Raw genomic sequence first — 23,960 nt, 5'->3', positions numbered from 1 at the left:
CCAGCCTAAGCAGCTAAACGGAGCTTTGTGCAGCACTCTCTGTTTTACTTTCTCGCTTAGCTCTTTAGAGCTCAACTCGAGCTCAATTGGGCAGGCAGCAAACGTGCCTGATGTAAGCCAATTTGTAGCCAAATTATACGCACACTTGGCGCCAACAGTGGCACACAAAAGGATACGCACGGCAGCCATAGCGAACGCGATGTGCGATATGCGGAGCTCAGGCTCGACCGCAGCGTCAAACAACTGGAAAACCAGAGTCGACTCAACTCAACTCAACTCGACTCGACTCGCTTGGAGAAGGAGGTGTAAAAGGTGGGCGGGGGAAAGCGAAGTTTGCTCCAGCAAATCGAACATTTCCAGCAAATTGCTTTTGCATAAAGACTGCCGCCACTTGTCGAGCTACCCTGCCACACCCACTCGCCCAGCCGAACAGCATCACAGAATGTGCGCTAGTTGCAGTTGAAGTTCTGTATGTGTGTGTGTGTGTGTGTATTATGGCAGGAGACGGGGGCTGAAAATGCAGCACAATTATGTGAATAGCTATGTACTCTTACCCTACCTCTCTCTCTCCCTCTCTCTCTGCACACCTGTACACTCTGCTGTCTCCCCACTGACGCATTTGGCTAATATGCCGACTAAGTGCAGTTAGAACAGCATCTCTTCTGCTCTTCTTCTTCTTCTTTTTTTAGTTAATGCCAAATTAGAGGCGTTTACTTAGCGCGTTGTCCTTTTTTACGCAACATTCGACACTGTTTGTCACTCGGATGAGGGCGACTGATAATGCAGATGACAATGATAATGATGATGATGATGATGATATGGATGCAGCAAAGAGGCAGCAAAAAGCACTACTAAATGGAGCTAAATGCGAGCAACTACATATATTGTTAGGCAATTATGTTAGAATATTTAGGAACAACTGAAATGGGGATATCAAGATAACTCTAGACTATCTTTATTCTCATAATCATACCTAGAACAAATATCCAATAATATATTTATTTTCATTGTGTTCTAGCTTTAAAAATAAAAAGAGGTTTACATGTAAAGAACAGTTCTAAATAAGGAATATATTTAAATATATTTTTATGAAATTTTTTGAAATATTCTTATTAAGATTTTGTTGAGAAATTTGTAATATTAAAAGAAAAATTGTTTTCTACCTGGAACTGTTACTTCTGTTACCGGAAATCGTTGTTAAAGTATACACATATACTTTAAATATTTATTAAACTTCATTCATATATGTATATATCTATGCCTAGGTATAGACATCTTCAAGTAATTTCATCAGCAAAAAGATAATTGCACGAAAATTTGAGCAAATTGTGGACTTTGGCAAATAAAATTCGGCTGTCTGTAATTGGGCATTGCAGTCGAAAGTATCTGTAAGATACATAAGGCAAAGCTTTGAATGTATGTGTGTGTAACTGTACCCAGCACCTGCTGCTGCTGCTGCTGCTGCTGCTGCTGCTACTGTCAGTTATAAATATTGTATTGCCAGAGACGCCTCATCTCCTACAACAAAAACAAAAGCAAGAACGGCGAACGCTGCGACTCTTGCGGCAGTTGCAAGTCAGCTCTAGCTATGTGTATGTGCAGTTATTGTTGTAGCTGTAGTTGTTGTTGTTGATCTGTTTGTCTGTTTGTTTGTAATTGCGTAAACATACTCGTACATATTTTATTTTATATTTTATTGTTTCGCTTCGCTGCGCTGCGCCATAAGGGCAGATACCTATAATTTTCTTATGTCTTCGTACAATGAAAACACAGCGACAACAACAACGGCAATAATAATAATAATAATCATCATCACCACCATCATCATCATCGTCGTCGTCGTCGCCGTCGTCGTTGTCGTCATAAAGACAACAGTCGGTCGAGTTGTTCGTCGCCAACTGAACTAACGATATATAGAAATGTTGTGTACCCTACAATAAATGTGGAATAAATAAATAAAATGTAATGAAAGCCAGTCAAATAAATGAGAAATGAAAAAAAAAAAAAAAAAACAAGTAAGAAAGCTCTAGTCGAGACTGCTCGACTACGAGATCCCCTGAACCCTTGGAGCAATAGATATTTCAATAATTTTTCGCGTCTTTCAGCTTACATAAGAAACACGACACGAACTGCGAACTGCGACACACATACACACCCACATGCATACACACACAAACGCATACACACACACATACACACACACACACACACACACACACACACATACACACACACACACACACACACACATACACAAACAATTACATACATATACACACACAAGCATAAACACGTATGGGCGGCAGTGAGCGCTTACTATGAGAACTCAATTGTTTAATTACTTTTTTTATGGACGTACGATCTTCATGAAACTTTCAGATTATGATTATAACATGAATATGCATGTAATTGCCAAAGCACAAGTCTCTAGTATTTGAAATACGCTTTTTACAAAAGTGAGGGTGAGGGGGTGAAATTAAGGGTGGGGGGTAAATTTTAACAAAAACCGAAATCGTATAAATTGCATATAAGCAAACATTAAAAATTTGGAGACTCTAGCAATAAAGGTGTAGAAGATATAATTTTATAACTGGTTTTCGATAAGGTTTTTTATCGATAAGAAAAGATCGGGATGAGTTATCGATTTTTAATGATAAACTTGATATGCGCGCTGTAATTACGGACATTTTAAAAAAATTTGAAGTCTCTAGCTCTTATATCTTCTGAAATCGACGCGTTCATACATACGGACAGACGGACAGACGGACAGACGGACGGACGGACAGACGGACAGACGGACAGACAGACGGACAGGGCCAAATCAACTCAGCTCGTCGCCCTGATCAAGAATATATATACTTTGTGGGGTCTGCCACGCCTCCTTCTGCCTGTTACATACATTTCAACAAAACCATTATACCCTGATTTCCCATTGAAAATGGGTTCAGGGTATAATAACAAGTAAGAAAGCTCTAGTCGAGACTGCTCGACTACGAGATCCCCTGAACCCTTGGAGTAATAGCTATTTCAATAATTTTTCGCGTCTTTCAGCTTACACACGCACACACACACACACGCACGCACACACAGGTATACATACACACACATACATACACACACATACACACACACACATACACAAAGAATTACATACATATACACATACAAGCATAAACACGCATGGGCGGCAGTGAGCGCTTACTATGAGAACTCAATTGTTTAATAACTTTTTTTGTGGACGTACGATCTTCATGAAACTTTCAGATTATGATTATAACATGGATATGCATGTAATTGCCAAAGCACAAGTCTCTAGTATTTGAAATACGCTTTTTACAAAAGTGAGGGTGAGGGGGTGAATTTAAGGGTGGGGGGTAAATTTTAACAAAAACCGAAATTGTATAAATTGCATATAAGCATACATTAAAAATTTGGAGACTCTAGCAATAAAGGTGTAGAAGATATAATTTTATAACTGGTTTTCGATAAGGTTTTTTATCGATAAAAAAAGATCGGAATGAGTTATCGATTTTTAATGATAAACTTGATATGTGCGCTGTAATTACGGACATTTTAAAAAAAATTTGAAGTCTCTAGCTCTTATATCTTCTGAAATCGACGCGTTCATACATACGGACAGACGGACAGACGGACAGACGGACGGACGGACAGACGGACAGACGGACAGACGGACAGACAGACGGACAGGGCCAAATCAACTCAGCTCGTCGCCCTGATCAAGAATATATATACTTTGTGGGGTCTGCCACGCCTCCTTCTGCCTGTTACATACATTTCAACAAAACCATTATACCCTGATTTCCCATTGAAAATGGGTTCAGGGTATAAAAATAACAACAACAAAAATGTAAATATAACAAAACTTAACGCAGCGCAAACAAATGACGCGCAGAAGGTGTAAGAGAGATGGAGAGAGAGTGAGAGAGGGGAACTGAGATGAAGATGTAAATGGATGTGAATGTGCCTGGAAAATATGAATGTTGAATTATTGCTATCGTTGTTGTTGTTGTAGTTGCTGTTGTCTTCAATTTGCTGCCAATGGAAATTGTCTTTGTTGCGGCCAACGACCCAAAAGCAAAAGATCTTAAGCAAGAGAGAGCGAGAGAGAGAGGGAATGAACATGACGAATAAACTCGAGGGGGTAGGTAATTAAGACAGAAAGATATCTTAATTATATTAAAGAAATTGATAGTGAATAAGTAAAACTATTGCAATGCAATGATATTCTATAGAATGGAACAAAAGTGAGCTAAAGTCACATGGAACTAGTGCTTAAATTATAGAAAACAATTGGAATGATTTTATTATAATAAATTAGCGAAGTCAAAACAGAGAAATGGATTGCAAATAGCTCGAACTGGTAGGAATAGCGCCGGAATGAAATGGAATAGAGGAGAACGATGGCAATGAAACATGATAAATATATCGAAAAGGAACAGATTAAAGCATAATCGTACCTCTACATATACATATGCGTATATATATAGAGGAATGCGGAATCAGTGCAATTAAGAACAAGTTCCAAATGCCATACCATTGCGACTTAATAAAAACATATCCGACCAAAGATATAGCAATCTGAAAATAGATTTTCTAATTGAAGTATAATACTTTTTTTTTTTTTTTTTGGTTTCTCTTTGGTTTTTCTGTGCATTTTTATTGTGTAGATAAGTTTTGTTTTTAGCCACAAATAGCACGAGCAATTGACGTAAATATCACAAGAGTTTTGTATTTATATAACACTTTATGGCACAACATATAATCGGTTTTTATTTAAACGAATCACCGTTAGGCTGTAAATTGTGTTACGGGTCTAAAGATAAATTATTCCAAGTCATTCAAAATTGTCGAATGTCTCTGACAATGGAAAATGTTTAAATTAGCGCATTTAATTGCCAGCGATTAGCTTGTGTATCGTGTTTCATATAACTGAACTCCATATATACATATAAATATAAGTATATATATATAGATTGCATACATAGCCAATATGTCTAGGTATTATATTTAATAGAGAAACTACAAAGGGGGGATTGAGCGTATGGAGGAATCTTATCAAGGAAATTACTTTTAAAAAACCCAAAGATTACAAGCATTTGTTATTATTATTATATTGTGCATTAGTTGTCCAGCGATAAGATCTATATATGGTGCTTAATATACATTCGTTTAGCTTTTTTTTTTTATTATTATTATTTCTGTTGCCTTTTGCCCCTCAATAAAATAAATTAGTTATTTATTTCGAGTATGCGGCCCGAGGCGAATTCTTTGACGTGCGTTTTATAATATCACATTTTATGGGTTTATTTCGTTGTTGTTGTTGTTGTTGCTTTCCCAATGATTTAAGCAAAAGTCGAAAATGAAGAAGCAGCTAATGCACAACATATTATCGAAAATTGTGCCATAAATTATAGAGCATGTTCATTTCCTGATTATATTTTCGTATAAATTTCGTAAGAACAAGATTTCTACAATTTTTTTTTTTTTTTTCGAAATAGCAATAAAAACAAAAGCAAAGAACAAACCTTAAAACTTTATTAAGCCCTTAAGTGAGCCGGCAAATAAACACAGAGAGGAAAAGAAAGGGGTAAAGAGAATTATGCCTGCCCCGCTCATATATTTACACTGTGGTGGTCTTAAAAGGTTTTCATTTATGTTAAATAATAAAAGAAGAAACAACTAAAACCCCAAAAACATAAATTTGATTTATTTGCGGCTTTTTAGAGTGGAAATCAATCAAACTGGCCTAATGAGCCGCCGACCCCACAGTTCGATACTCCGGAAACAGTTGACAAACTCACTGATCCAAGCACTGATTCACACGATCCCTAAAAAGACAATCGCGCGCTCGCTCTCTATGTTATTCGTTCTCTGTCTCTCTCTCTCTCTCTTTCTCTCGGTATCACTTGTAAGTAGCTGACGACCTGCGCTCTGCTCGCTCCATTCGGGAGTTCAAGCAACTTGATTTGCATAAATCGACATCGACATTCGACATCGAGGCTTAAAGACAAGTAGCTCGCAGACTCTGCGACTCGCACATTACAGTTATGACTAATACTGCAGACAAAGACTATCCCTCCTTCGCCCTCTCTCTCTCTCTCAGTCTCTCTCTATCTCTCTCGCGGCAGCTGCTCACTGAGCTGTCAAAGAACTTTTCCGCACTTGGCAATTTTCAGTAATTTTCTTACAAAAACAATTGCTTGCCATGAATGCAAGCCAAAGAGATACCCTGTAAATTTGGAAAATAAACTGTCTTCAGATCTTACGATATGGTAGAACTCTCTAATCTATATTCTCTAAAAAATATTTAACTCTTTTCATAATTTTATTTATATATATATCCCAGCTGATACACCCTTAATAAAATGCCGCTACGTGGTATGCACACACAAGCGCCTTGCTAGGAGAATCCACCAAAAAGTCAAGGAACTCAAGTGAGCGTCACACAAAATGATGTGTAAACACATCGAGAGGGGCAGCGGGCGAGGGTGAGCGATTGGGTGAGTGGGGGAGTGGGGCAGAGAGCCAAGAACTGTACTACACCGACACTGCCACGCCCACCCTCTCACTCTCAAACGCCCATCAACTTATACGCAGCAGCCATGGCATTTGCTACTTCGCGTAACTTTTGCTGACTGCTTGGTATTTCAGCGCTCTCAATGTGTGTGCGAGAGTGTGTTTGGCTGTGTGTCTGCGTGTGTGTGAGTGTGCGTGTTGACTACAAACTGTCTGTGAATGAAAGCTCAGCTAAGCGCTCTCGCTCGCTCGCCTCTCGGGAGAGTTCAGAGAGCAAGTGCCCTGACGGCTGTGACTCTATTAAGTAATAGGCGCTCAGTTTTTTGGCCAACATTTGCCACCTACACGCAGTTGACTTCATCGGGCAGCTGTTGCCGTCGAGTCTTAGGGGTGGGTGGGGATGCTGGGCTGTGGGGTCTTTTTGGGGGCTCTTCTTGACGGGGATTTCCCCATTGATGACAGCCAGGCGTCTGCTCAAGTTTTTGCTTTGCGCCGAAAAAAGTTTTTTTTTTTTTGGCTTTTTCTTGGCTCTGCCTCTGCCGCTGCTGCTGCTTCATCTTTATTTATTTCTTTTTTTATTACAATTTTCTCTTGATTTCATTTCAATAAATTAACAGAGCAACAGTAAATTGCGCCAGCAAAAAGATAATTAAGCGCAAAAATGAAGAAAATGGTTGCCATCGTGTGCTTTTGTTTTTTCTCCTTCTCCTTCTCCTTCTCTTTCTCCTTCTCATTTCTCATTTTTGTTGTTGTAACTTTTCGCCCCTCATTTATGCAGCAGCTGCTACATATTGAATTTATATATGTATATATACATATATACATCTACATCTACAGCTCAGCATTCATATTCATAAGCCACACACACACACACACACACACACACACACACATTCACATTCCGATATACACCCATCGAATAGCGACAACGACGCATATAATGCATTATTTATGCCACAAATCAAACACAACAACAACAAAAAACAAAGCAAAAACAATTAGATATACAAATACAATATCTATATATGCACATATTTATATACTATATAATGCATACAGGTATTTCTTAAGTGCAAAAATAATATATGAAAAATATTAGCACACAAAAAAAAAATCCATTCGAAATTCAATGTCAAGAGTTTTACATAAAAAATCTTTGCAGCAAGCAAAGTCAAACATAAGTTAGAAACAAACTCAAATAAATATATACATATCTAGAGTTATAGACAAGACTTTAGCTACACTGAGAAAAAACTTAATGCATTTCTTGATCTCTCTATACTCATCAGCCATTTCTCTCAGCTCAGCTTCAGTTATATTACAATGAACTTGCTAAACTCACTGCCCATTTCGCTCAGTGTTTGCTTACCCAAGCATCCATAGCTACGTCTTTCTCTCAGTGTAGAAATTTATGATTTTTGCCAAAGCTAAGTTAACTTTTGTTTCATCTGCTCGCCACCCGTTTCTCTCAGTGCACGCGCTGCACTCTGCATCTGGAGTGCAATCAATGTTGAAATTAAAGCCGCATTAGTCGGAATTATAGATAAATGCAATGCAACTCCTTGAGATAAACGAATAAAGAAAATCAACAACAACAAGACGTGTTGCAATTCAAATATTTGCGCACTTTTGTTTGCATTGCCATCAATTTTTGTCATTTGTTTAACTAATTTGTTGTTGTTGTAGCTGAAGCCCACTTTTCTTTGGTCTATGCGTGCATTGCGCAATTTGGCCTCATTAGCATTAAATGTTGAATTATTTTTCAAGTCGTTGACGCAGTTAATGTCGAGACCTCAAGCCCTCCACCACTTGCTGCCCCCACCCATCCACTCCGCCGCTCTAGACTCTCTCCTTTGCCCAGACTTTTGCAAATGCAACGCAATTTGGCTTTTTGTTTTTACTTTATACAAATAGAAAATCGACTTTAATGTGCTATCTAATAGAAATAACAACCAACACACTTTAGTTGTTGCTGTTGTTGTTGTTGTTGTGTAAATTCATTTGTAATAGGCATGCATTTATGCACTTTTCCAACTTTGCTGTTTGTTTGTCTTCGGTATATTTTGTTTTTTAGTCACACGCGTCGTATGCGCACTATTCAAAATTAATTCAACTTCGATCGCAAGGCCTTTGACTTGTTAGCAAATGCAAGAAAAATAGCTAACAATACTATATGCATATATAATATTCCATATCATATAAAGACACATTCTACGTGTGCTCTTACCTGGCCCTAATTAGCCAATTAGTTAATCTGTCATCGATATTAATCTATTTACTGATTGTGCGTACGTTCAAGTAGTCATAACTATATTATACTTTAAACAAAATTTGCTAAATCATCAGCCACTTATGAAGATTATGCGTAGTCGATTTATGTTTTAAACAATTTATAAAAAAATACCGCTAATCAATTTGAGTTAAAGAACTTTGCAATAAAAACAAACAATATTTGCTGGATATAATCGAATTTAATTAGGAAGGGGAAAACCCAAAGTTCGAATTTGAACTCGATCAACGGAATTGAAAAGTTGAAGAATTTCTGGAAAATTCTTGGTGAATAAGTTATACAAGTTATACTTGGAAAAGTCTCTGATTGAGTTATGAAAACTATTAAAAGGAAAAATTGGTCTTATTGGCATAAGAGTATAAGTTCTGGCACATGGCAGCTGAATAATCAAGAATTTGTGGCTTATGTACATTAAATATGGATTGAGGTAAAATATTTAGATACTAAAAAAAGCATTTATAGAAAAAAATCTAGATGTATTCATTATCTATCTCTTGAACACATTCATAGCTCAGCTTCGATTAGTATAATCGATCTATAAACAGTATCATCATATCATATCATATTTAATATATCATCATCGACAAAGGTCAACTCACCCGCTCTTCTTCGCGTATCATTTCGGCAATTTCCGGCTTGATTTCCATGTCGTCATGATGTCCGCCCACCGAGGATGGGGCATTGCCAGCGCCGGCTGCGCTGCCCGGTGCAGCCGCGCCGCCCGCCGCAGCGGCGGCCAGCGAAGCGCCCAGCACGCTGGCCATGGCGGCATGCGAATGGGCGAGCTGGTGCTGGGCGGCCAATTGCTGAGCGGCAGCGGCGGCTGCATGATGGTGCATGGAAGCCGCGGCGCCCGGCGGCGGAGGCGGCACGTTGGCAGAGGCGTGGTGGGCAGCGGCAGCGACAGCGGCGGCCATGTGCGGCGGCAGCTGCGACTGTGCAGCAGCTGCTGCAGCCGAACTCTTATTGCCAGTTGGTGAGCTCAGTCCAGCGGCGGAGCTGCCATTGCTGTGCGCCGAGGACGGCGGTGGAGGCGGCGGCGGTGGCGAGCGATAGGCAGCGGATGACGAGCCGTTCGAGGGAACTCCGGCCGAGCTGGCGCTGGAGCAGTTTGTGGCTGTCGGCTGTGCGGCTGCTGTGGCTGTGGAGCTGCTGTTGCTGCTGCTGTTGTTGCAGCTGCTGTTGTTGCTGTTGCTGTTGCTGCTCGAGCCGGAGGAGGCGGGCAGCGTTTGTGGATTGGGCGAGGCGAAGGGATTGCGCACTATGGTGGACGTGGTCATGGCCAGCGGCAGCTGCGAGCTGGGCGACTCCGATCGCAGCGGACTGGGCGTGGCATAGCTGCCGTCTCTGGAACGCTTGCGCTGGCGCTGATTGAGATCGAGCGCAGTTTCAGCAGCGCGCAGCTTGGCCAGCAGGCGAGCACGCTTGGGCTTTAGCAGTTCATCCTCGTCCTCGTCGTTCAGCAAGGCTGCCGCAGCGGCCAGCTCATCCTCATCTTCCTCATCGCCGTAGACGCTCATGCGCTGCTCGGGCAGCATCGAGGCAGCACCCAAGCCCGCTGCGGTCGAGCTGGCGCCCACCTCGGCCAGGCCGCGTATCTTCAAGGTTTCGGCGACCTTTAGCAGAGGATTGATCTGATCCTGGCACACATTGATCTCGCCCTTGTACATGAACTCGACCAGAGCCTTCAGATCGCACCAGTTGACGTCGCGCATGATGATAATCGGATGCTGGCAGGGATTATCGTAGAACAGTGCCTGAAAGTAGGGCGAGCAGGCGGACAGCACCATTTTGTGAGCCTTGATCGACTGGCCGTCGCAGGCGAGCGTCACATCCACGAAGGATTCGTTCTGCAGCAGCTCATCGAAGACGTTTGTCAGATTGGACTGATAGTTGTTCCAGCGCAGGCAAAACTGTTGGTTATCCCCCCCGCCCGCGCTGGGCGCTACCTTGCGCGGCGCCACGCCCACATTGACAGGTGGCAACAGTTTGTGATTCATTTTGGGCTTCAGCTCCGGCGTCTCCCCCGTCTTGCCGAACTCAAAGAGTCCAATGGCGGCCAAATTGTGAGCGACGAGCGGCTGTGGGGAGACGGGCAAGGAGCGACTCTTCTTGGCCGTCAGCTGGATCTGTAGCTCCGGGTCGCTGGGTTCACTGTGACCCACCACCTCACTGGAGGTGAGTGGGCGTGGCGGTGGGGTCAGCGCCTGTTCATTAAGCATAGCTGGCTTCTCGGCGGCAACGGCTCGATTCTCCTCCTTCAGCTGCTGCAGCGGCTCTGGCTGTGCTTCTGGCTCCTCTTTTTTGGCCAGCTCTAGCGGCAGGTCGAGCTCCACCTGGTCCACCGCCTGTGCCGACTGTGCGGCCTGCTTGGCCAGCTCTGCATTAACCATTGTGTAGTCGCTGGGTTCGAATTGCTCGCCGCAGCTGCTGTCTAGCGACTTCCTTTCGAAGTCCATAATGTCCTTGGTCATGTCCATGGTACGGTTTCTGTTGGCTTCTCACTTTGTACGAGCTGCTGTTGATGCGTTTCGTTTGTTTCTCTCCTTATTCCCTATTTAGCACATTTTACGGCTGTTTCTCTCTAGTCGAGAAATTGTTGTTGTTGTTGTTCGGCTGCAAGAGAAATAAAACAGAGGAGAAACACAAAATGCAAATTTGTTTCTTTTCAGTGAAATCGTTAAGCAAACGCAAATCTTATGGATAAATAAAAGATAAGCAAAACTTTCAGTGCAAAATATAATGTTATGATAATTGCTGGAGTATATCTCTATATAAATATACACTTATGTACATATACATATACACGTATATGCATAAATTCATATATCTTTACGGACTCGAACAAGTTTATGACGGCAATACAAAGATAGTGATGTATTTTTTGTATCAGTCCAATTATTTTTATTATCATCATCATTGGAACTATATTTTTTGTGATAATTGTTATAATTATTTCTATTGCTCATATAATTATTTACGTCATTTATGACCATTATCACTATCATTGTCATTGTCATTGTCATTGTCATTGTCATTGTCATTGTCATTGTCATTGTCATTGTCATTGTCATTGTCATTGTCATTGTCATTGTCATTGTCATTGTCATTGTCATTGTCATTGTCATTGTCATTGTCATTGTCATTGTCATTGTCATTGTCATTGTCATTGTCATTGTCATTGTCATTGTCATTGTCATTGTTCATTGTCATTGTCATTGTCATTGTTATTGTTATTGTCATTGTCATTGTCATTGTCATTGTCATTGTCATTGTCATTGTTATTGTTATTGTCATTGTCATTGTCATTGTCATTGTCATTGTCATTGTTATTGTTATTGTCATTGTCATTGTTTTTATCATTATCATTGTCTATATTTAGTCACTTGTTAAATTTCATGAAATGTTTATACACATATATTTTAGATTACAAATTTCTCATTGAATAGCTAGATAGCTTTGAAGATGGACAGACATCCAGATAATTTGAAATAAATTAATGAGGCGAATGGATAAAATTTACAGATCTATTCTATGGTAGTTCAATATTAAACATAAACATATTTGTTTGTGTACAAAAATTTTTTATTTATGTCCAAGTTACGCAAGAATTTTCTAAAACAATGTACAAATGTCTATCAATTAGGCACAAACTAATTGATAGATATTTATACATTGTTCTAGAAAATTCTGGCGAAACTTGGATATAAATAAAAAATTCTTGACTTATTTTAAAGATTAAACGAAATGAAACCAAAATGAATTCCCGAAACTATTAAATTTATTATATTTATAGAAACAGCATTGATCTACCATTATTTAGCGATTTGCCTGCCTGTCTATCTCTCTATATATTGTCATTCTCTGTCTCTCTCCTTCGCTTTTATTAAAGCAACGATCTCTGAACTTACAAAAACTTTCGACTTGAAATTTTGTTTTTAGATTCTCTAGCCAAATGTTTTCATAAAATATTATATATAGAAATGTTTTTATTTTTTTTCTTATAAAATTAACACATTTAATAATATTATGTTAGGTGATTCAACTTTCTAAACATAGACTGAAATATAATATATAATTTTCTTTATATATACAATTTGTATATATATATATATATTTTTTTTATTTATTTATATATTTTTCTCTACAAATAGCTCAGCTTCATTATACATATATATATATTTATATAATATTTTGCTTGCTCAATAACTCTATTAAATAAGTCCATTAATCTTTGCTGCTCTCTCGAGCATTTCCATTTCTATTCATTTTGGCCTCCATAACTCCTCCTCCCACCCCAACCATCCGCGTCTCCTCAGTCCTCTGATTATTTTATTAGCAAAACGCAAAAATTTATTTATATTTCATTTCGGCCTAATTTATTATGGAGATTTTCCAAACAATTATAGCGACTGCATACATATACATATATGAAGATATATGTATATCCACACATACACGCATTTATCCAACTATTATCTGTTTTATATTCTATAAATATATATGTATGTACATATATTGTGTATATACATATATCTGTATTATCTTTTCATTTCATTTCTGTTTCGCTTTATAAATAAGTGGAATACATTTATATTTAATTAAATATTATTATTTATGGCTGACGCTGAACATTTGCGTAATTATATTTATTTAAATATATATGTATATACATATAAATATATATAGATAAATATATTCGTATGTACATTAATCTACATATACGTATGTGGGCGCGATGGGCGTGGCAGTGGGCAACAGCGCTTGGCTCTCAAACTGTGTGTGGGAGAACTGCAAAAATGTGTGTTTGCTGTCTCCCTTTGAAAGTGTGTGTGACTCTCTGTGAGTGTGTGTGTGTAAACACAGTGAGCCATAAAATTAATTTATTTTTATTATTATTGTTATTATATTTCTTTTGCTGCTTCTTCTGCGACTCTGCGACTTTGCGTCTCTCTATGCCTGTGCAGCAAATGTCAAATGGGTATATTGGTTTTATGCAACATCTCCTTGATGGTGTATCTATAAAAATGCCAGGCCTTAGCAGCTCGAATATTGACATTTGGGTATATCTGCTCTGTGTATATGGAGATCTAATTAAATTTGGTTTTCTGTTGTGAATACACATTGTAGGCGTGGCATATAGGAACTTGGGTTATACCATTTTAGTATAGAGTATATGTGGCATATATGAACTAGAATATCTAATTGGAACATGAGACTAGACAAGTTTTTATAGAGCAAATCCATAAAGCCAATATGGGAAGAGCAAGATCTCTAAATAATATAGCTACGCCTACGTTGAGGGCGTGTCAAATATAGATTTCTTCAGCAATTTAGCCTGCGATTATTAACCGAGCAAGCATTGTGCAGTCAGCTATGCTCATTCACGGAATTCTCACTTATTTTGTTTTATGTTTATTATTTCATTCCAATTAAATTCTTGCGCTCAAGTCGAGACCTATTATTATTATTATTTTTTTTTATGGTACGGCAACAACAACAACAATAACAATTTGTTATATGAAATGGCTTTTGTTTTTGTTTTGTTTTTCTTACATATTTATTTATTGTTGTTGTTGTTGTTGGCAACTTTTTGTTTGATTTTTTCTTCATCTAAATTTTCTTGCTTTGGCAACTTTTTATTTGTTTATTTATTTTATTGCTGTTGTTGTTTTTGTTTTGGGCCTTGATTTTTGGCTGTTTGAAAAATGCCAAAAAAAAAAATTAAATATATATAAATTTATATATATTTACATATATATAATAATATTTTTATATATACATATTTTTTTTTGGGCATTTCCGGTTAAAATATTTTTTTTTTATATATAAATAATCGTAATGCTGTGAAGCCTGCACGTTGCTGTTGTTGTTGTTTTTTGATTAATTATTTATAATGCGCGCAGCTGTTGCGCCGCATAAAAATAAAAATTAAAATTGAAGCGAAGCACAAAAAAAATGTAAGACCAAAAAAATAAATAAATGAAAAGAGAGCGAAAAAAAAAACATAAAAAATAAAATAAAAATGTGCACATTAAAAATATATATGTGTACACATATGTATATGTATGTAGAAAGAAGTACGGGCCGGCAACAATAATCATACATACGCACACACAGCATTTACTGTTTTTATTATTTTAATATTTATTATTTTTATTTATTTAATTTACGAGTCCTTCGAAGTTTGCGCAGCGCTTGCTTGCTTGTAGCAGTTGCCTGACTGCCTGCCACATACACAGACACACACACATACAGCACTCGGCACACACACACATACACCTTTATATATGCGCATATATATAAATGTATATATATATATTTGTATTTATTTATTTACGCTTATTTATTATTTATGCAGCAAATAATAAATTACACAGCAGAGCAGCAGTGGTTGTTGTTGTTGTTGTCGTTGTAGCTGTTGTTGCCTGCCTTTTTATGACTCTGTCTGCTGTCTGTTGTCTGTGGGTGTATGTGTGTGTGTGTGTGTGCTGTGTGTGCGCTGTGTGTATTTTGGCGGGCAACAAGGAGCTGAAGCAAAGTTTTGCTGCTGAGCGCCCAAAAAAAAATAAAACTTTGCAAGGGCGCAAAAGATGAAGAAGAAGTGGAAGACGAAGCAGAAGAAGAAGAAGCAGCAGCAGCACCAGAACAACAACAACTTTTTACGAGCAAAGGAGGCGTGGCAGGGGGTCGTGCACACGTTATAAATTTATAAATTACAATTTCAGCGCCGAAGACTAAGAAACGGCAAGAGCAGAAGCTGTAAAATGTGTGTGTGTGTTCTTATAATTTATATATATATATATATATATATATATATATATATATATATATATATATATATATATATATATATATATATATATATATATATATATATGCATAAATCTATAAACATTTATATTCATATACTATAAATATTATATCAAAATATAAAACTTGTTCAACTAACATATTGACATAAACAAACATATATACATATAAAGACATACATAGTCATACACCATTTCATAGATACAAACAACTAAAGCTTACATATTTATCAATTATTTGTAATGCAATTATTTATCATTATCATTATTTTGTATTTTTTGTAATTACAATAATTAATTATGACACATACATTATACAAAACTAACTGAGTTTTCCACGTAGCTTTTCCAAGGTTTTCTTGTCGCACATTTGTTATTGTTGTTTCAGTTTGTGCAGCGCGTGCAACACATTGTTTTACTTTTTTCCTACTTTTTTTTTGTGTTATTTATTTATTTATTGCTTAGTTGTTGTTTGTTTTTTGTTTCATTCACTCACACACACGCACGCACACACAACAAGACGACAACGACGCGGCACATTCGTTTATTATTATTGTTGATGTTGTTATTGTTGTTGTTGTTGTTTGAATATTTCGGCATACGCTGCTCAGACCAAACGTTGCGTTGCATTCACGACGAAAGTTAAATACGAACTGATTGCTCGGCAAAAGTATCTAACAGATACAATGAATGAAACTCGAAACGCAGCGTCAGCTGCGCTGCTGACGTCGGCGACGGCGGCGCTGCGAGAGCACGAGCACGAGAGCATGACAGAGGGCGAGCGTGAAAGCCAGAGAGCGAGAACGAGAGAGAGCGCAAAACGCCGCATATGTTAATGCCGCTTGTTTTTTGCGGCGAATTCGTTGAGCAGCGCGTCTTAAGAGACCTAACGGAGCTGCTTAAGAGAGCGGCAAAGTGCACTCTCTGCTGTGGGCTTGGATTTGCATGTGATCTTTCAAGAATCAATGATTAAGTGCTGCTTATAATTAATGAATAATTATTTTATATGTACAAAAGTCAAGCGGGACTGTACTTGAGCAAGTCGCGGCTGACAAGTCTCTATGCATTTATTTGACTTCAGTCGCAGCTTTGATTGGAGCAAGTTTGAGTAGGCGAAGGAGGAGGAGGAAGCTGGTGGGCAGTGGTTGGGGGTAAGCAGGCAATTCACGAGCCAATAAGGCAAATACATAAAAATCGCGAATAACGTCAAGATACGCATAACCAAAAACTGCGCCTACGAGTGCACCAACAACAACAATTATAGCAGCAGCAACGGCAACAATAACAACATAAGCAACAACAATAACAGCAACAACAACAATACAGCAATTGCGTGCCTCATTCTTTTAGCCGGAAAGAAAGAGAGAAGCTGCTGCATTTGGTCCAGTAAGAAAATGTTGCAAATAGTTTTTAGCGCAACCCCCGACGACGAATATCTTCAGCTTATTGCAGCCATTCATGGTATTTGTTGCTGTTGTTGCTATGTTGGTGTTGTTGCTGTTGCCGGTGCTGCTTAGGCCAACTACTGCGCAAAGAGCACAGAAAAACTACAGCACTTGGCCACGCCCTCTCGGCACAGCACAGCTAGCTACAAAATGCACGGGTGTGAGCGAGCGCGCAAGCTTTGCGCTCCCTACAATCACACAATCACACAAGCGCACGCACACAAGCGCACAGCACAAATCAAGCAGTTTAGGTGAGAGGCGACTCCCCCCTCTTCGTATAGTTCAACTCGGTTAGCGCGCGTGTGAGCGAGAGCGAGCCGAGCATTGCTGCGACGCTCTCTTAGACGCCGCTCATTGGCAAGGCTAAAAAGAGCAAAAACTTTTGCGCGAAACAAAAAGTAAAAAAAAAAAGAAACAGAAACAACAAAGGCAATAAGCAGAAAGATGTGCAGTGGCCAAAGAGGAAATGCAAAATGCGAGTGAGCGAACTTGCTATAGTTGTTGTTGTTCGTGTGCTGTTGTTGTTGCTGCTGGTGACGTCACTCGGTAGGCGGCGCCACGAACGCATTTTTAATATGCAGCTCGCACAGTTGTTGTTGCTTGTAGGCCTCTTGCTGCTGCTGCAGCAGTTGTTGCTGTAGTTGGTGTTGTTGTAAGGTTGACATGTGCGCAACCAATAACAACAACTAAACTAAAGCCCCTGCGTGTGTGTGTGTGTATGTGTGTGCTCGTGCGTGCGTGTGTGTGTATATGTGTGAGTTTGTTTTTGTATATTTTGCATATTTTATTTGATTTGCTTTCTCGCTTTTTTTTTTTGGCCTTTTTTGTGCTTCGTGCGCTTTGGCGAGCCGCTCGCACGCTTCGTGTTCAACGCCCATTGGCTGGCATTTTAAATTTATATATATATATATAAATTTTATACATATATATAGATATATTTATATACACACGTGTGTGTGTGTAGAAAAAAGCGTAGCATCGTAAATATTTATAAGCGCCTCTTCGGCCTCTCTGCAGGCAGCTTCGGCTAACACGAAAGCCCGCCGAGCTACAAAAGCGAATCAAAATCATTTGCTTGAATATACATACATATATTTATATATACATGTACATATATATTTATTTAATAGTTCTTAGCAAATTGTTTAATGCGTCTATAGATTATATAAATGTATATATCAATTTCAATGCGAGTAACAAAATGACAAATTGCTAATATGTATACAAAAATAGAATATATTCAATATTTGTATTATATCTTAAGACTTGAGAATGTAGTGCACACATGCATATATATGTTAGTATTCAAAGCTCAACTGAAAATAATCTAACAATAGAAATTAATAAAAATTAAAAAGTATTTTAACTTGTAGCAGAAATAAAATAATTTAGAAATATATGAAAAATTCTAGATTAAATGGGTTATATTGCACTTCAATGTGCTACATTTATTTATAAATATTTATAACTTTTATAGACTGATTCATATTTGGCAAAAGTATTTGAAACTTACCTAGTAAGGCCTTCCCAATTTTTTGAATATTTTATTTGTGGGTAAAAACGCTTGTTAAAATTTAAATAAATATTTAGTTAAATTACATAAACATTGTAGAAACTGTATTGAAAAGATGATTCTTCAATTGTTTTTATAAACGAACCTATACTAATAATAAAAAAAAACCCTGAATATCAAAATACTTAAAAAAAAAAATAAAAATACATTTATTTTGAACGTATTTTTTGTTCTAAAACAATCATAATTATTAGGAATCGTATTTCGCATAATAATAATAGTTATAAAACTAAAACATTGGAATTTGTTATTAAATTGGATTCCCTAAACCTAGGAGACAATCTCTATGATATCACACACCAGCCGTATACTTTAGATTTTAGTTGACTTTTAAAATAGTTAAGAATGTTTTGCAAAACTTTGTCCAGCATAAAATAGATGTATTCATTAGATATTTCCAACTCCTTTAGCAGTACTCCCTTCAATCGTTTTTTTGCATTTATTCAAGTCGATTTCTGTTGCGCCGGAAATGAAAGCCCTTTCCGCATTCGCCAACTCAAAGATGACAGCAAAAAAAAAAAAAACAAAAACAAAAAAAAAAAAAATTGTAAAAGCTAAAAATTGAAAAAAAAGAAGAAAAACTAGCGAGTATTGGCTTCCGTTCCGCCGTGGCGAGTAGGAAATTTCAAAGTGCAAATTATTGGAGGGAAAAGCGTGAAAAAAATGCAAAAAAAAAAAAAATAACAGTGTAGTGGGCAACGGTGTGGAAACCACGTTAAAGGACATCCGCTAGCAAAGCGAAAGAGTTTATATTGGCAGCAGCCAAAGCAGTCGAGGCAAGTCAAAGAAATGGCGACAGGAAATGGACATTGCCACTGGAAAGAAGAAGCGAAAGCAAAACAGGCCAAAGTCAAAACAGAGTAAAAGAAGTGGACATCAAGTGGAATATCCCTGGAGCTGGCATTTCGGTATAGGCAAAAAGCTCACCTACAAATCGAACTGAGCAACAAACCAATCGGCAACAAAAAACTGAAAATAGAGCAAACTCTCTCAAGAGCCTGCCAGGGTATTTGATGTCTGTTGAGCAAAAAGACAAAAGGCAATGGCCGAAACTTCAAGATTTTGAGTGGCTTCAAATGGACATTTGAAGAATTCGAAATGGCAAGATGTACGAAGATCGAAAAAGAAGGAGATAGAGAGAGGGAAGGACTTTGAAGAGATATCTAGTGAAGAGATATCTAGAGTATTTCAGAAAAGTTTCAAGCTAAGAACAGAGATGCTGGAAACAGCGTTAAAGACACTTTTTGAGCTATGAATTGGCTAAAAAAGATGAGAGACCATGTTGTTAAATTATCTATAAGGTATTTGTAATACCATTGTGTTAAACTGTCTCTAAGCTTTTCAATCATCATATCATACCATCATACCATCATATCATCATATCATCATATCATCATATCATCATATCATCATATCATCATATCATCATATCATCATATCATCATATCATCATATCATCATATCATCATATCATCATATGCAGATGTTTCAAAATCTATATATCTGATTAAAAGGAGCTTTTAGATCAACCGAGAGTGTTACTTACTTGATCCATGTAAGAATCATTCTCATCTCATCTATCTAGACGAGCTCCTGCTCCAGTAAATAATAAAAAGGTAAGAAAATAGTTTAGAAAATAGATTTCACAATGGTTTTGGAGTCCCAGTTGTATAGCCGTATAATATATAGCAATCCTTGATTCACTTTTAAGTTGTATAATATTTCTGCACACAGGCGACCATAAAAATGGTAATGTGACTGAAGACTAGATTTTTTTTCAAAATATAATATAGAAGATCAAAGAGAAACAGAAAGAATACAAACCAAATCTATTGTTTAATATATAAAGTGCTAAAACATAAGATACATAAAAGACAAAAGATAGCATATAGAGTATAGAACATATAATACAGAATAAAAAATAAAAAATAGGACAAAATACATATAGAAATCAAAATAATTCAAACTCAATTTGTTGTCCAATGTTAAAAGCAGCCAACTTGAGCGACCCAAAACCGGATAATACGAGCTAAGTCAAAGTCTTTAACGCCTTCTCTTTAACAAAGAATCTCTCTTCTCTCATTCCATTTCCTTTGCTTACTTTTAACTTCAGAATATTCGTAATTAAAATAAGAAAATTTCTTGAATTTCTTAGCGCTTAAAGCCGATCAGAACTCAATTTGTGTCTATGCCTACTTCATGGCTCTCAACCCAGTAAAGCCAAAGCACAATCGAGTGTAGCATATCATTGTGCGAGGCAACGGAATAATCCTTGGCGCATCCTGGCGCATCCTTTTGCGGCGCTTTCCTGCATTGTTTTGGTCCATGGCGTCTGCCAATGATTTGGTCAAAAGCAACTTTTTTTTTTTTGCTGCCCCAGCTGCTGCTGTTGCAATTGCAAATGCTTAAAGTGTAGATCACGCAAAATCAACGAAAGCCAGCTAAAAAAAAAAAAAAAACACAAACAAAAAAAAAACACACACACATACATAAAAAGGCACAGCAAACTCCCTCACTGTGTGTGTGTGCGTGTAGCCCTTTAACAATAGAAGTAGCCACAGCAACAGCAGCTGGCTCTGCCCTAGGCCTGGGTCTTGGTCAATTGGTTAGCTGCTGTTGCTGTTAGAAAATTGCGCATACGACGCGTTGTCCATCTACTGCTGCTGCCCTGCCCAGCCCTGCACTGCCCACTACTCCCTCCACCCACTGCTGCTGTAAAAAAATGTATACTCAGCGTCGCCGTCGCCGTTGCCGTTGCCGTTGCCGTCGTTGAAGTTTTCTCCAGTTTTATTTCAAACGCAAACGCAAACGCAACGCAACGCAACGTGCGCTAGCTAACAAAAGAGTTTCTAATGATTTTTGCGCCATGTTTGTGCGGTAATCCCCGCACCCGACCACCCCACTCACACGCCCAGGCTCCTGCCCCTCCTGGTCAGCGCCTCATGCAATTGTTGTTCGTTTGCTGCTGCTAGACGGAAATGAAAATCGAAAGAATTGTTAACCAGCCTACAAACTAGACGCAGGCATACAAAAACAGAGCGAGAGGGAGAGAGAGAGAGAGAAAGAGCAAGAGGTAGAGGCAAAGCTAGAGGGAGTTGAATTTGCTTCAGCTCATGCTATAGCTTTTCTTTCTGCTACTCCTGCTCCTGCTCCTGCTCCAACTACTCTTCCTGCTCTTCTTTCTATACTTTTTACTACTCCTGCTGCGTTGCTCGCTGCTGCTGCTATTGCTGCTCCTGCTGCTGCTCCTTTTCCAGCTCCTGCTGTTGCTGCGTACAATGCAAATAAATTCAATCGATGCTCGAGCCCCCAAGTCGCCGTTGGCCGTTGTCGTTGTTAAGCTCTGACCAGCCCAGACTCCTCCCTTCTAACTAGGAGCTCGTCTCCCAGCCTCGTCACCTTCCTCCCGCCACTTTGCATGCCTGCATCAGCTGCATAGCTGCGCCTCTGTGTGTTTGGCTCAAGGGGGGGCGCTTTTGTTGCTTTAGCCGCTGCAAAAGTCGTTGGCGCGATTCGTCGCAAAGCAGCTGCAGCATCGTGTGTGTGTGTTGGTGTGCGTCTATGTGTGTCCAGCAGCCCGCATCGTTGCTAAGCTGCCAAATGAAAATCCTTTCGATGGCATGGCCAGGACATGGGCTACGTTCTCCCAAGTTGGGGCTCGAATTTTCCATGCGATTTGCAAGCGCAAAATTTCCGCCAAAAACCAAACAAACAAAGCGCACACACATGTGTGTGTATGCGTGTGTGTGTGTGTGCGGCAAAGGATGCTGAAAGGAAATGCGCTGTGTCGCCGTGCATCTAGAAAGAGCTGCAACTCCCACTCCCTCCCTCGCTGTCTCGATCTGCCTCAACCTCCGTCTCTAACTCCCTCTCTCTCTCTGCCTTTTTTCTTTGACTTTTTTTTTGGTGCCTGGTTTTGGTGCAGCGGAAACGCAATTTCCAAGCAAAGGCCGAGGCACAGGAACCAGCTCAGGTGCACTAGCTAGAAGCTAGAGCAGCAGAAGGAGCAGGAGCTGAGGCAGGAGCAGTTCCTGAATCGTTGGCCCAAAGACAGCAAACAACATTTGGTCGAAGCAACAAACCAAAAATTTTTGTTTGAGCCAAAGAAAATTTCGTACACAGCCAAAAGGAAAACAGAGCCTGGCTGTATTACAGAGAGGTGTGTGTGTGCGTGTGTGTGTGTGTGTGTGTGTAATGGGCGTGGCAGCTGGAGCTGCATATTGGCTGGCAATTGGGTCTGCCTGCTTTTCAGTTTTTGATTATGCGTTAGCTAACTATGCAAAGTGCCGGCCTCGCACCCACTGCAGCTGCTGCACCACTAATCATCAAAAGCCGAAACTCCTCTGCTTCTTCTTCTGCCTGCTTCTTTTGGTGTCACTTGCAACGCTGTGAACTGAGCCTCAAATTGTCTTCCAGCTCTCATTAAAATCTCATTTAACACGAACCCACATGCTGGCGCCACAGAGCCGCATAACAGCGCACCACAACAGCCAACAATTATCTGTGGCCATTTTTGTTGCCATTGTTGTTGTTGTCGCCTGGCATTGTGGCATGCGGCTTGCCACACATCATCATGCGACATCTAACATAAATAAATCTGTAAGCTGAACTTATCTGTTGGCTGAAAAAATAGTCAAGCGGCGAACGAAACTAAAATACCCTACAAACTGTTTAATTGCTTGAAAAAAAAAAAAATATAATTTACAAAAAAATTATAATAAAAAAAATTATAACAAAAAAAAAATTTATAATGAAGAAATTTTTTAAATTTAATATTTAATATACTTAATTTTTGTGCTAATTTAACAAATATGAACAGATCTGAAATCTAAAAATATTATGCCAAAAAAAAAATTAAGAAAAATTGAACAATTTTTTGTCAAACATATATATTTTTTTTATAATTTTCTAGTATTTTTCCAGTATTTTTATTGTTATCAACACCATTTTCTTTCGTTGCTGAATTTATGCTTATATTCACTATATTCAGCTTGAAAAGGGCATTCAGTAGCTAATAGAAAAATAGATAAAAAATAAAGGCAACAGCATGCCAAGACTCGTCAGGACTTGACTGCCAGCCCGTCGAGGCATTGTTTTTAATACACACACACATATATATTTATTTATATATATCTATATATACCCTTTTTTGCATGGCAGACCCCAGAAAAATGTTTGGCGTCCTTAGAATAAATTCCTTTTTAAATATGTATACATATAAAAATATATATATATTTTTAACTGTGTGTGCGTAAAAATGTGGAAAAAAGGCAGCTCGTTGTCCTTGCTGAGGTTGCAGCTGA

The 23,960-nt window shown here is 38.6% G+C and overlaps 1 protein-coding gene across 3 annotated transcripts in view; it reads right to left on the bottom strand.

The window, feature by feature from the left end:
• Positions 1 to 16,306, bottom strand: part of bab2 (bric a brac 2) — a 41,197-nt gene extending 24,891 nt beyond the window's left edge. For 2 of the 3 annotated variants that reach the window (XM_018008545.2, XM_018008546.2), the window contains exons 1-2: positions 15,951 to 16,306; positions 9,427 to 11,443 (exon numbers count right to left, since the gene is read on the bottom strand). In XM_018008545.2, the coding sequence (XP_017864034.1) occupies positions 9,427 to 11,307 (1,881 nt within the window). In that variant the 5' untranslated portion in view covers positions 11,308 to 11,443; positions 15,951 to 16,306. Of the gene's footprint in view, positions 1 to 9,426; positions 11,444 to 15,862 lie in introns of all 3 variants that reach the window. The other variant, XM_089469267.1, reaches the window with a different exon arrangement.
• Between the last annotated feature and the right edge of the window lie 7,654 nt (positions 16,307 to 23,960).

The sequence above is a fragment of the Drosophila arizonae genome, chromosome 4 (genome assembly GCF_054131065.1).
Source record: "Drosophila arizonae isolate 15081-1271.41 chromosome 4, UAZ_ARI_1.0, whole genome shotgun sequence".
Lineage (NCBI taxonomy): Eukaryota > Metazoa > Arthropoda > Insecta > Diptera > Drosophilidae > Drosophila > Drosophila arizonae.
This window is presented reverse-complemented; position numbering and strand designations above follow the sequence as displayed.